The 13,535-nt window shown below is 40.6% G+C and overlaps 1 protein-coding gene across 1 annotated transcript in view; it reads right to left on the bottom strand.

The window, feature by feature from the left end:
• The window catches only part of myo10l1 (myosin X, like 1), a gene marked incomplete at both ends in the record, with an annotated part of 43,854 nt that extends 30,319 nt beyond the window's left edge, over positions 1-13,535 (bottom strand). The window contains one exon of the mRNA XM_083998571.1: positions 13,515-13,535. Coding sequence (XP_083854697.1) covers positions 13,515-13,535 — 21 coding nt within the window. The remainder of the gene's footprint in view (positions 1-13,514) is intronic.

Here is a 13,535-nt window from a genome sequence, read left to right as displayed (position 1 = left end):
CATTACAGCTCATAAAAACTTCATAGATGTTGGCGTTTAAAAACACAACTGACAGTGCAGTGTGTCCACCTCCTGTAGAGAAGAGACGTGTACAATTACAGTAATTAATTTGTGGATTATTTTGACAGTGAGTTCAACACTGTACTCATTTTTCAGGCAAAAATGCCCAATATTTTCATCTTCTTAAAACTGATTAAAGGACAGACTAATCGACAGATTGATCAATGAATGAAATGATCATTAGTTTCAGTCTGATAAATTATTCTATTTTAAGACTCATACATATCAGACTTCAAACTAGTTTGTGTTTGACAAGTTACAGTAAATAAACTACCATACATTTCAACCGGAGCTGATCTGTGTGATCTGTGTGCATGGCTGCACAGACAGATGTGTTTAATGGGAGACAAAGACTGCAACATCTGGATTTTCTATCAAGGTGAAGCAACAGTGCTCGAACTCTACGTGTGTGTGTGTGTGTGTGTGTGTGTGTGTGTGTGTGTGTGTGTGTGTGTGTGTGTGTGTGTGTGTGTGTGTGTGTGTGTAGGGTCAGAGGAAGTGTGCTCTTCCTGGCCCTTTACACACAGACAAAACGATCTTTCACACAGCCACTGACCTCTGACCTCTAACCCCATAAAAAGGGCAAAGCATAATAGTGGAGAGAGAGAGAGTGGAAGTGGAAGTGACAGAGAAAGAAACGCGACTAGAGGAAAAGCGACGAGTACTGTAAAGATAATTTAATGGACTACAACTATTAGAACTTTTCATTTTCATGAACACATTTTTCACGAATAAAACCCACACAGTGGATTATAGACGCTCTATGACTGGCATTTCAAGTTTTAACCAAAGTATTTATATATTGATGAAGTATTGAGGAAATATTGATAAAATACTCAGGTGTGAAGCCTGAGAGGAGCTTTGAGCCATTAAAAGACACCAGACGTGTGTCTCTGAGGGAAGAGAGCAGCATTCCTTTTCTCTCTTTCTCTTTGTTTCTAGCGTTTTTCTTGCACTCGGTCTGACACACACACTCTGATATGATAATACAAAACCAGTCGTGCCCCGGGCTATGGAGCTAAACCAGGCAGAAATCATTCACACACATACAGTATCTATATATACACACCGTTGGGTAGCTCAAGGTAAGGCTTAGGGGAGAGACTGTCTGAAAGCTCTTGGCTTTGGTTTTAACACAGCTCCCTTTCTCCAAACATTAACTCTTTTAATCATCAGAGGTACAGACGCTGTCTACAAACAGCACCATAATTTGGAATTAGACTTGCCTCAACATGTCCTAATCTCAGCAACCCAGTAACCCTCAGTTACACACATATAGAGTATATATCATGTCTGCATGGTGGTATTTACAGGATAATAGTCATTTAACGTTGATTTAACATCATTATGTGATTTGAGTTGAGTGAACTGGGGCAACATTTGCTTTTTCTTCCTGTGATTTGGATTTTGCACTTGGCCATTTTGCAATTTCCATTACATTGCAATTAATTGTGCAACCCTAATATAGATGTTTCTTTAAAAACATTTTACATTGAATACATTACTATTTTGATAATGTTACAACAATACTGCACAAATGTGATTGTTCTTAGTCTTTAAGGATTCAGAAAATACCGTCAGAGGAGCAATAAGTGCTGTCATGGCACAAACTGAGGCCAATCTAACACGCACTGTGGAGAGGAACTATTAAATCAAAGAACTGACTCAGTAATGTCAGTAGCCCAGAAACATCTGTTTTACATAAACCCCAGAGTGTACTGATTTGTGCTGGGATCTTGTTTAAGCTTTTCATTTGTAAGAGAAATTATATTATTTCTTACTTTGCACTTTGACAACTGGAAAACAGGGATAGATTTAGGATAAACTAACACTCCCATAAATGAAAACAGCTAGTGCCATCAAATTAGTGCACATTACAATGGTGTTGTGTTTTTATGTCTCCAACAGTGTTATTCTGAGCTCCACGATTCACTGCATGTTTCTTTTAATGCTAATTCACTGTAATCTTTGCATAAACGAAGCCTCATACATCTAGAATCACTCTGGCAACTGAAAAATTCAAGAGCCTCTTCTGCTCTCTCTCTCTTGTTCTCTCCTCAGCAACTCTCTATATATAGCCTCCTCATCGCTCCTCTAGATCTTCTCTCTCTCTCTCTCTCTCTCTCCCGGCCTTCTTCGTCCATAACTCCAGCCCGTCAGATTCCAACACAGAGAGCGCTTACAAAGGTGATGATGCCGTGACTTGACCTGATGACCTCACCAGCCTGAGGCTCCATGCTCAAAACTCACCAGTACTTCACTTCATCCTGTTTTAACTGATAAAAAAGACCCCTGACCCCACTTAAAGCTTCAACACTAGTCCTTTATCACTGGCCCTGAAGCCCACTCACGGCGCACAAATACATAGTATACACCGACTCTTCTTTCTTTCCCCTGTTTTCTTCTCACTGTCTCCATAAAGCAGAATATAATGTATGTTTTTTTTTGCTTTCTGTTTCTGTTCTTCCACAGTCCCAGATCGATGTAGTTTGCCTGAGCCATGTGCAATCTCCTGAGCAGATAGACGGTTATAAATGACCTGCCAGGACTACAACCTACACCCACCTACGCCGCCCCCCCTCCTCTTTGTGTCCTCCTCCCCTCCCCCCGGCAATTACTGGCCCAGACAGGCAGGAATGGCCATGCATGACAACAAACTTGGGTGTCTTTCTTCGTGTTAAAATGTTTACGTTTTTCACACTGAAATTCAAACCGGAGCCTCAGTCCAAACCCCCTCGGCCTCCAGCTCCGTCCATCATCTTTTCGTCAAGCTCCATTAAACCTCAACTGACCTCAATTGTCACTTCACCCTTAAACGTGACCCCCGACCTCACATCTCAGACCCTGCACTCAGGCCAGCAGGAGTGGAAAAGAAAAACTAAAAACATTCAGCTCCACATAAGCAACTCTCTGAGTTCATTTGAGCAATAATGAATATTTAATTAGTGCTTTTGTTCAATTGTCCATAGTCAAATGTAAAAACAGTACATGTACTTCCAAGTAAGCTACGCAGAGTTCACTGGATGAATGATAGCTTTATATCTTCTTTCAGACATTTATCCGTCTTCCATTTGACTGGATGAATGCATCACTTGTTCAAACCGGGGAAACCCAGCTGTTCTGGAAACATCAGATTTGTCTGTTTCGGGACGAATATGAAGCAGAACAATTTCAGATTCATGCTTCATTTAACCCTCCGTTTGAAATAGCTCTTTGAAGAGCTAATTGGGTGTGTTTACATGCAAGAAAACCAAACAAAATAAACAAGTTTGAGTCTTATCCTGGTTTTTAACATTCAAGACAAGAGAAAATGGTTATTCATCCCTCTAACAGTGTCTATGTTTCTGATAATCTATATGCATTTGTCATTAAACATCTGCTGCACCAACAAAGGATAAGGTGTTAACCTGTATCAACATACAACCTGGATATTCACACTGACTCGTATTTTTGATGATGGTCAAATTAAAATTTCATGCTAGTACAATGTAAGTATCGTGTGGCACAATCAGTTTGATGAAATCAGTTTGATGAAATACAATTCACATGAACCAAATTCACATAGAGGTTTTCATAGTGGCTGTGTTTGACAGTTATTCGTTTGATTTTCTGACAACATAGATTATGAATGAACTGTCTCTGGGTTGTAGAATCCTTGTCATCAGAAAAACCCTTTAAAGCACAGGAACCTTTTATGAACACGATCCATTGGCAACTGCATCACCAATTCACATCTCATCATCAACACAAACAGCTGTTTTCTTAACAGCCTAGAAGAAGCAAAGTTCAGCATCAACTTCATTCTTTTATTTGCTAAGAGCCGTCTCCAACCTCTCACACCAACACCTCTCCCTGAGATGACTCTCCAGTTGAGTATCTGTTGAATGTTTGAAGTTTGTGACGTGCGCGTATGTGGAGGTGTTTACTGGACCATGAGAGTCTCTCAGAGGCAGGGGTCCTTCATCAGAGACCGTCTCCAGGGCGATGCCTCAATCAAATGGCACGGGCGTCCATGTAATCACTTGAGCAGAAACAAGGCCTTTATCAGACACACACACACATATACACACACACACATGCAGCTGTTCAGGCGTCTGGGCCAAATGCTCTGGGGATGATCTCTTTTGTGTGCTCACTAATGAAAGATTATTAGATGTTTGTGATTTTCTTAATAATTCTTCCATTTTTCTTCTTGGTGTAATCAACTTTGCTGCTTTTCCTTCTGCACACAGGTCTTGATACTATGTGATGAAAGATAAATATATATCTGAGGTTTTTAATAAGAGATTACAGTTACACACATGATTTACTGCTAATTTAACATGCTATTATTAGGCTATTACTTGGCTATGTGGCAAACAAATAGCTCATTTGAGTTAAAAACAAAATTAAGAGAAAACTTTAGTTCTTTTTTTTAAAACACAAATTCAGGGAGGCTACACGCATATGCATAAGAAGATGGATCTTTGAATGACAGAAGCTAATAATGTGCTTCTGCCTTTATATGCTGTATCTATTTCATTTACATCCTGGTAGTAATCTTCAACATCCAGCCACATGCTATAGCATCATTCAGTCTGATGTTTAACTTATGAAGCATATAATGACATGCAACTAACACCCTGATGTTGAGCCTCATAGTTTAGCATGTTACACAATGTAGTCTGGATCTCATGCATGATTTACTAGTGAAAAAAAGAAGAAAAAAGAAATTAAAGGTAAAAGCAAAAAGAAAACAAACTGACACACATGCACAGATTTGACAATGTGGCTGTCATCCGCTGACAGGAGAACAGAGGAGAGAAGACAGAAAGGACGGGGAAGCAGAAAAGACGGAGACAGGATGAGGCGATTGTGTAAATGCTCAAAATGTACAAATGGTTAGAGAAGCAGAGGAGGTTGAAGAAGACACAAAATGACACAAGTGAGACACAAATGAATAAATGATGATCTAAACAGCTGACCAGTCCCCAGCTAATGGAAGATAACTAATGACCAGCATGGAGGTGGGAGGACACAGTGGGATCTCTAGAGACCAAAGGTCAGGGGTGCATTAAGGGTTGACTTTGAATGTGTGCGTGTGACCGTGTGTGTGTTTGTGTTTGTCTAGGTCTGGCTGTCAGCTTTAGCAAACTCATTAACAATCATTACTTCAACCACAATGATAAAGCAGCAAAAGAATCAACAGTTACATGAGAATATCTTCTACATCGAGCTGCCTCTCTCTCTCTTTGATGCAATCAATGTTTTGCCACCTAAAGACAGAATAAAGATCACAATGGGCTGCACCACAAATCCAGCCTGTGCTCTCCCTGTGATGGATGTCTGATAGTGGAGTGGATGTGGGTGTGGTTGTAAGTGCTTAATGTCAATTAATCAGGTGAGAGAGCGCAATTAATCAAGCGAGAGGAGGAGAGCAAATATGGTCCTTGTCCATTCTTTGTGTAGCTGTTGTAATTGAAGTGACATGGTGCCTTCAAGCTGAGTCATGTTAACAAATACATATGTGGAAGCTCTCTAATATCTTCAGGTTAATGAGTGAAAGTGCTGAATGTTAAATGGAAACATGTTCTTCCACCTTCACACAATAGCTGGCTTAGAGAGGTCCTAACTCATATCAAGTTTGAGAAGGTTAGATTTTCACTGGTGGGTTCTGATAATGCCTTTAACAAAACCTGGCAGTCCTTCTTGGAGTACTTAGATAGAACTATTATTCACCCAGACAGTGACTAGATGCCCCCCCCCCCCCCCCCCCCCCCAACCTCTTTTATTTTTTCCCCCTTTATTTTTAATTATTTATTTAATTATTTATTTCGAATTTTATTTATTTCAATATGTGATTTCAATAATGTTTTTTCTTCTTTCTTTTTTTCTGTATGTGTCTTTCTTTCTTTTCCTTTATCAAACAGTGGGTGGGAAGGGGAAAGGGTTAATAATAGTTCATAGGAGCAGTTCTGGCTCAGTTTACGATTGTTGTTGCTTTCAAAATACATTGTGTAAGACTACCAACTGCTAATTTTCTTATAAGATTTAATGCATACACTGTATGTGTGAATTGTTGTTGTATGTGAACAAAAAACCGAATAAAAAGATTTATAAAAAAAAAAAAAGAAAGTGCTGAATGGTCCTCAAGTTTCCATGTCAAATAAACAACTTCCAATTCCACTTAGAGGTGACTCTGGGTTTTTTCAGTATCTTATGCCACCATTTCTGTCACTTTTCACATGAACAGCGTTAGGCCCAAACCAATTTCTCATTCACTTTGAACTGTACCATTATCACGTGTCACCTGTTTTGATGATAACTCAATTTTCATCACACATTCACCTAAAAAATTTCAATTTCTAGCCACAAACCTTGCCGTACCAACTAATATTGATATTCAGACCTCATATTTGTATCCAATATGTAGCCTATTCTCCTCACAAAGGCTTATTTTGTGCCATACTTAAGGTTTTTATTGGTGGCAGTGGGGTTACAATAGATATACTGTATATAACCAGGGAAAAAATTCTCCACTGTTTTTGTAAAAGTAAAATTATTGCCATAATATATATACCTGTCTGTAGAAGATGTCACAATCCCATTGGACATACCGCTACATTATGGAGGCATTTAGTCAAAGTGTAGTTAGCCACCTCACACATTGCACTATTGCATGACAGCCATGATGTGGCAGATGAATTCGTATGTGACTTTTCCTTTTTTTTTTGCAACATTACTGTGACACAGCTCTCAGATCTATTTACACAGCCCGGCCCGTGTTGGAGAGCTAAATCATGTCAGTAATATTCCATTAAAGGTGATAATACAATCACCTTTAATGGAACATTAAAAGCTTTCAGCAGATTATGTCTGTTGGAAGGGGAGTAACAGCGTGCATGTGTGTGTGTGTGTGTGTGTGTGTGTGTGTGTGTGTGTGTGTGTGTGTGTGTGTGTGTGTGTGTGTGTGTGTGTGTGTGTGTGTGTGTGTGTGTGTGTGTGTGTGTGTGAGTGCGTGCATGTGTGTTTAACCTGTCCTATATGAGTCACATCTGTCAGTGAGAGGGATTACAGTGGAAATTCAACACTGAAAGTGCGAAATAAAACCCACTAAAAGTCACAAGTAAATATGAATCAGAAGGATCTCTGCCTCATGCACGCAATAAAACTATCCTTCTATTTAGAGGTTTTATACGGTGGCTCACTGCTATTTAGAGCAATGTTGCATTTTGAAAATTCACACACTCATATCCATTCACCTAAACCTAACTCATCTGCTTTTAAATGAAATTATTTTTCACAATGCTCACTGTGGGTGTTTAATGTAGGAGATGAACCTCTGCTTCATCTACAGTGGACTTCTACCGAAGAACATCTTAAACTTCATGGTAGATCCCCCTGAAAACTCTGCACCAAGCCTTGTCACTAGAAATGATGAGATACTGTTCACTGTTACAGATCTGCAACAATTTGTATTTTAACTGATAATTCAATTTTGCTGGGTCCCACCCTCAGATGTGAGAATTTGATGATTTTCTCTCTCATGTATGATTGTAAACTGAAAATCTCTGGGTTTTTAGCTGTTGTTTGGACTATTTTATGACATTTTTTTAGGTTAAACATTCAGTAGATGAAACAAGAAAATAATCACATTCAAAAAATCAAATGATCATAAATTGTAGCCCTTGTTACATATATACAATATTTTAACAAAATGAGATGTATTTACTTCAAACTTGTGATTCTGTGATCAGTTCATTCAATTTCCGAATGTAGCACATAAACCCCTACACACATACACACACATAGACACACACGAGCACACACAGAAGCCATCAGATCAAAGCTGACACAGTTACTGTACACAGATAGTGCCAAGAGTCTTAGGTGCAAAAGCGCAGCATGTTCCCCGTTCGGTTGCTTTACTGTTATTCTGGAAAATCTGAATATCTGAGGCTTTGGACAGATAACCTTTTAACCTGTCCTGAATTCCAAAACAAACACATGAATGATTTATCCAAAGTAAACCAGATCAGAGTCTACAGCTAAATTACAAGCAGGGATAAAGGCGGGAGATAGAAGCAGCTGTTAATGTTGTTTTCGTGTGTCTGTGTGTGTGCGTGCGCATGTGCAAGTGTGTGTTTGTACAGTGCAAATCCTCTTGGAGAGACCAGTTTTGAACAGTCTGCTAATTATCACATTCTCTCTCATCTTGGATTAAAACTACAGTCGCACACTCCCACCCCCAACCCTGGCACCCTGGCAACAAGACTCCACGGCAACAGTGTGGAAGCAAGGGAGCCATGGAAACAGCCTCTTTCGTCTAAGCGCTGGTGGATGCTGGGAAATGGTGTTTGGATGCAGAGGATTGTTGGAAATGCTATCATATATTCTAATGTATTTATTTATCTATCTATTTTGTATGATATTGTGTGTCTTTGTTTATAATATTCTGAGTTGTCTTTTTGAAGATATTGGATATTGTAGGCTACTGATTTTAGAATCCAAAATCATCATAGTCAAGAAAACATAATTAAAATCTAAAGTTAAATTTTCAGTCATATTTGAAATGACGCTTTATTCAAAGTCACTAATATGCAGCTTCACTATAATTTGAGCTGTAGTCTCACAACTACTTGCAGGAACAAGCAACATCTCCTCCTACAAGAATAGGAGGAGATGTGGAAGAGTGGAGAAACAGTGCTGGAAAAACGCCAGAAGGAGGAGAGGGACTGGCAGAGCATCGCTGAAAGCAGTCGGTTGAGCGAGATGGAGAAGCACCAAGAGAGTGGCCGCAGGGAGAGAGAGAGCATCAGAGGGAAGGGAGAAGAGAAGAGAGAGCGAGAGGGAGAGGGAGAAGCGGAGCTGATGCAGCTCCTGAGCAGAACAAATGTGTTTGGAGCTGCAGAATATAGGTCACACATCTCCAGTGACTGTTACCTTCCCTCCACTGAACCATCTTCCTTCAGTATGCACCTTATATCAAATCCTGCATAATATGGACCACAATTGATGAGCACGGTGGCTGCAACTTTCACCCCAAGCTTTGTGTGTCAAAATGCATTGCACAAAAGGAACGAGTGAGTGTTGCTGCAAAAAAAGTCACAAACATGGAAGCCGCAGCTTATATCGCCGCGTTTGCATGAATCTTTCACGGCTTACATGCGAGCAGCCGTACAGAATGCATGCAGGTGATTAATATTTCAATGCACAGCAAGATTTTTGCATGAAAAATCAACTTCAGTGTGAGAAAGATTTCATTGCTCCATCTCAGTGTGGTATAAGAGTGGCCACTCGGCAAATTGCAGATGTAAATAATAATTTACGACCTAAGGGAAAGCACCAGAGGGACCAAGAGATGCAGAGTGTTGACCGGGGAAGGGGACAGGACATAAAGTGAGGCTATAAACAGGCAGATATGATTAAGCAGCAGTGACAGCAGGTTTGAGATAATGTGTCACTGCATCGCCAAAGCTGCTCTCTCCACATTCACACCTGTCTGTCTCCTGGTTATCAGTTCGTGGTGGCTGTGCACCTGTAATCCAGTCCCAACCTATCACACACACTAACACAAACACAAAATGCCACCCCTGAGACCAAATGCCATCTACCTCCCTGTCATACACACAAACACACAGAGCTTCAGGTGTTTAGCGCACGGAGCACTTCAACGCACAGCTTCCTGGTAAATGGGACAGTCGTTACAACACAGTGTTGTCACCTCAACACAGGGTTGAGAAGGTCAAGGTTGCCGGTAGATGTGCAGCTTCCCTCCCACGCCAGATTTAAAAGAAGACATCCTAATGGAGAAAGTATAACTACAAAGACATCTCTGCATTGTTTTTATTCTTTGCCCTGTCCTGCTATACAGGATGTACCCACTGTATTTGCCAATTTTATATCTCAGTGGAGACAATTTTCTGCCCTGTCAAACAATTAAGCTCTGTGCTAGTCAATTCTAGTATTGAATACAGAAAACACTATAGGCTTAACTTCAAGGTCTATTGTGAGGTCCATTAAGTGGTTGCTGTGGTTTCAGTCTTTAAGTCATATCACATCAGCTAGTGGGGTTTTCACATTTACTGTGGCAGATGTTTACTGTACATTCCCATTGAAGGACTTCTCATCCATTTGACAATCTGTAAAGTGTTTCAAAGTATTTGGGCAATGCTCTAACTGTGATTGTAAATACAACAATTTAGAGAAAAAGTGAAATCAAACTATAGTAGGCCAGAGATCAGGTGCATCATCTGTTTCTAAGCTAAAAGTTGGAGATCAGTCCATTACAACAGACTGCACCACAGAAACTCGTTTTTATGTAGAGATGAGTTAGTTAGCAGTGTTGCACTTGTGATCCCCAGGCTCGCGCCAACATTAGCTTTTCACTCCTCAAGTCAAAAGTGGTGTTGATTTGTGAAGATCATCTTGCATAATAAAACATCTAGGCACCATAAACTTCTTGTTTGTCACAGAGCTCATTTTCTGCAGCAAAGAGAAATGAAAAATTCCCACTGTGTTTTTGTCCAGGGAACGAGAGTGATGCTAACCTCTGGCCTACAAAAGTACATCATCCCTGCGGCACTTTATTTACACCCGGCGGCCAAATGAACCAACTGACTGTGATGACATCAGCTTGCTTATGTTTAGACTGACGAATTAAATCAATGTAATCAATGAAGTCAACCCATCTGACCTGATGCTTGAAATTTTGAGTGACATTTCAAATTGTCATATTATTTGTGGGATGGGACTTCTATATAGCCAACTGAACCAAATGATAAGCTAACATTAGCTTGCAAATACATTCCCTGTATACAGTAAGGTTTAGGAGATGTTTGTTATATCTGACCTGACACTTGATCAAAAATGTTATTAAGTAATGCCGTAAACCAGAGAGATTCTGATTTACATGTCGCAAAAGTAAGACAGTAGGCTACATGTCAAACTAGATTCTGAGAACAACAGAACTGACCCAACATCAGCCAAGTTAGCATCATGTTTCCCACTCACACTAAACAACTTGAAACAAAATTGCCCTACAAAATGTAAACCAATTTTATAAAAGGACTCGTGGTAACAAGTTTACTTAGCAGATTTGCATATGTCTACAGTATTTACTGCGAAATTCCTATAATGAATAGTGCAATCTGATTTAGAGTAGGCCTAGTTCAAAAAGCTAGCATTTCCTTAAGGCATCTACAATCTTAATGCTTTTATGAGTACTTATGAAAAAGCTTTGCCACATTTGGGACTGCAGTTTGCTTCTTTTCCATGTTTGAAGTAAAACAGCCTGAGAAAAGGTGAAGCCTTCACAGGAAAGTCATCACGGGATCCGATTCTTATAACCAGTTGTCTACATTTTATGTTAATGTCCCTCTAAGTTTGTCAGTCTATCTCCAGTAGCATCCTCTAACGTTTGACCTGAATGTGTATTTTTATAGCTATTGTAACCAAAAAGGAATTGATTATGGTTTTTGTTTGAGCACTTTGTGTCACTACAACTACCATATTCCACTTTGGACCAACATGTTTTGGAAATGAGGGGATTATACAATATTCTAATGCCACCTGACATTTCATGCTTGGCTGGCTGGCCAGCTAGCATGTTTTCTGCCTGGGCTGAGAGACAGACAGAGAGAGGGGTCAGCTGTTCACTCTTTATGGTTTAAAGGATAGAGAGCGGCAAATAGGCTAGAGGAATGCAGCTGGGATATGAGATTGAGGGGATGGAGTGGTGAGGACAACAGAGGAATGAAACTAAGTGCATTTTGGACCAACACCTCCCAAGAGGACTGATTACATAGAGCCCCGCTGCATGAAGTCATATTTCTGGGTATCAGGCCTGTGAGCCTGATCATATAACTCAATAAGTAACTCCACTTTCAGGTCTCACATATGCTTTCAGAGTCTGTGCTGTGTGGGGCTGTGGGGTTATGTGGTGGTCTGTGAATCAATGTTATGATCAATATAATACAGACAGATTGGTGGGAAATGGAGCAAGAGAGATGATTGTACCGAATCACTCTTGCTGTATAATCATCCTGAGGCTCGTCATGGTTGTGTCATGTCATCATTTCTACTTTTAGTTAATTATTAATATGACACTTTACTGGCAGAACTCAATGCTGCATTCCTCAGCAACAGCTAGAAAACGAAGGACCATGCATGGACACCAGAGCTCACCATGCATGGACCTCACCCACGCTACTACTGCTCCCACAGAGAGCAATAAATGGCATGACATCACTGCCAATGTGAGAGGCATTTAAACCCATATCAGATTAACTTAAGAGGGGGGAAGATAAGTAGCTTGGAGAGGACGGATATTGGAATCAAAGGCAGTGGACAAGATGGTGTTTCATCAGATTGTATGCATGCATGTGTGTATTCGTGTGTGCACGTGCTACTAATGTGTGTGGACCAAAACACAAATTACATGGAGGAGAAAGGGAGGAGGTGGGACTGGGCTTGCATCTCCTAAAAAAAATAATACGAAATGTAAAGCAGAAGGTGAAAACATGGGACACTGAGGATCTCAATGATCAATCTCGCTTTTACAACAACAACAACAACAACAAAGGTTGGTCAAATAAATCCCAGGATGATGTAGGTGAGAGCTTAACAGTCACTAAGCAGAGGAGGCAGTGGAAGAATGTGCAGTGAATGTGGAGAGTGAATTAATAACCACCTTAATATTCAATTATGATGCCAGTTATTAACCATTCACCTCCCTCCTGTCTTCACCTATTCCATTCACACACGTCCAAATATCCCTCATCCTGCTCCTCCTTCTTCGACTTTCCCCTATACCCACCCTCCCCCTCCTCATCCACCCCCTCCTCCAATTCCCGCAGCCCAGCCATGTAACCGGGCCATACCCACCCATGAATCCGTCCCATCCCCAGTGCACTGAGAAAAAAAAAAGTAGCAGAAATTGTGACTGTTGGAAATTGTGTCTTGGCATCAGTAGCATGTGTGTGAGTGGGGCTGTTGCTGGCGGCCGACACCGGTCTACCCCTCTGTTAACAGATTGGCTTTAATCCGAGAGCCAGCTTTATGGATGCAAAAGCCCATGTCAGCCCTCGTTTGGCCAATTTATCCACGGCTCTGCTCTGAATTAATTCACCAACCACGGCCCTGATGCTCTGCAGAGATAATAATAATCAAATAACAGAGAATTTGTTTATTTTTTTCCAATCGATAAATGCATGCAAACGCAACGAGACAGGCCTGGTCCTTGTGCTTTTTTTTTTGCAGGGGAGGGGGGGTCGGTCAGGAATGGTTCCAGTCGACAGAAGCAAAGCAACACCTGCCCTGACCAAACCCGATGTAGATCGTAGAGGGAGGGAGGGGAAAAAAGCACCTTGCAGCATATAATGCACATGCATCGGTGCAAATCCAGGCAATATCACGCAGTCAAAGCTCAATCTGTCATTAATGTTTGGCTCGATAATAGTGACACATATTCTTACCTCTGTAAAAAACGCCTCCAT

Source organism: Trachurus trachurus (genome assembly GCF_905171665.1).
Source record: "Trachurus trachurus genome assembly, chromosome: 22".
Classification (NCBI taxonomy): Eukaryota; Metazoa; Chordata; class Actinopteri; order Carangiformes; family Carangidae; genus Trachurus; species Trachurus trachurus.
Note: the sequence above shows the minus strand (reverse complement) of the source record. Positions and strands in the feature narration are given on the sequence as shown.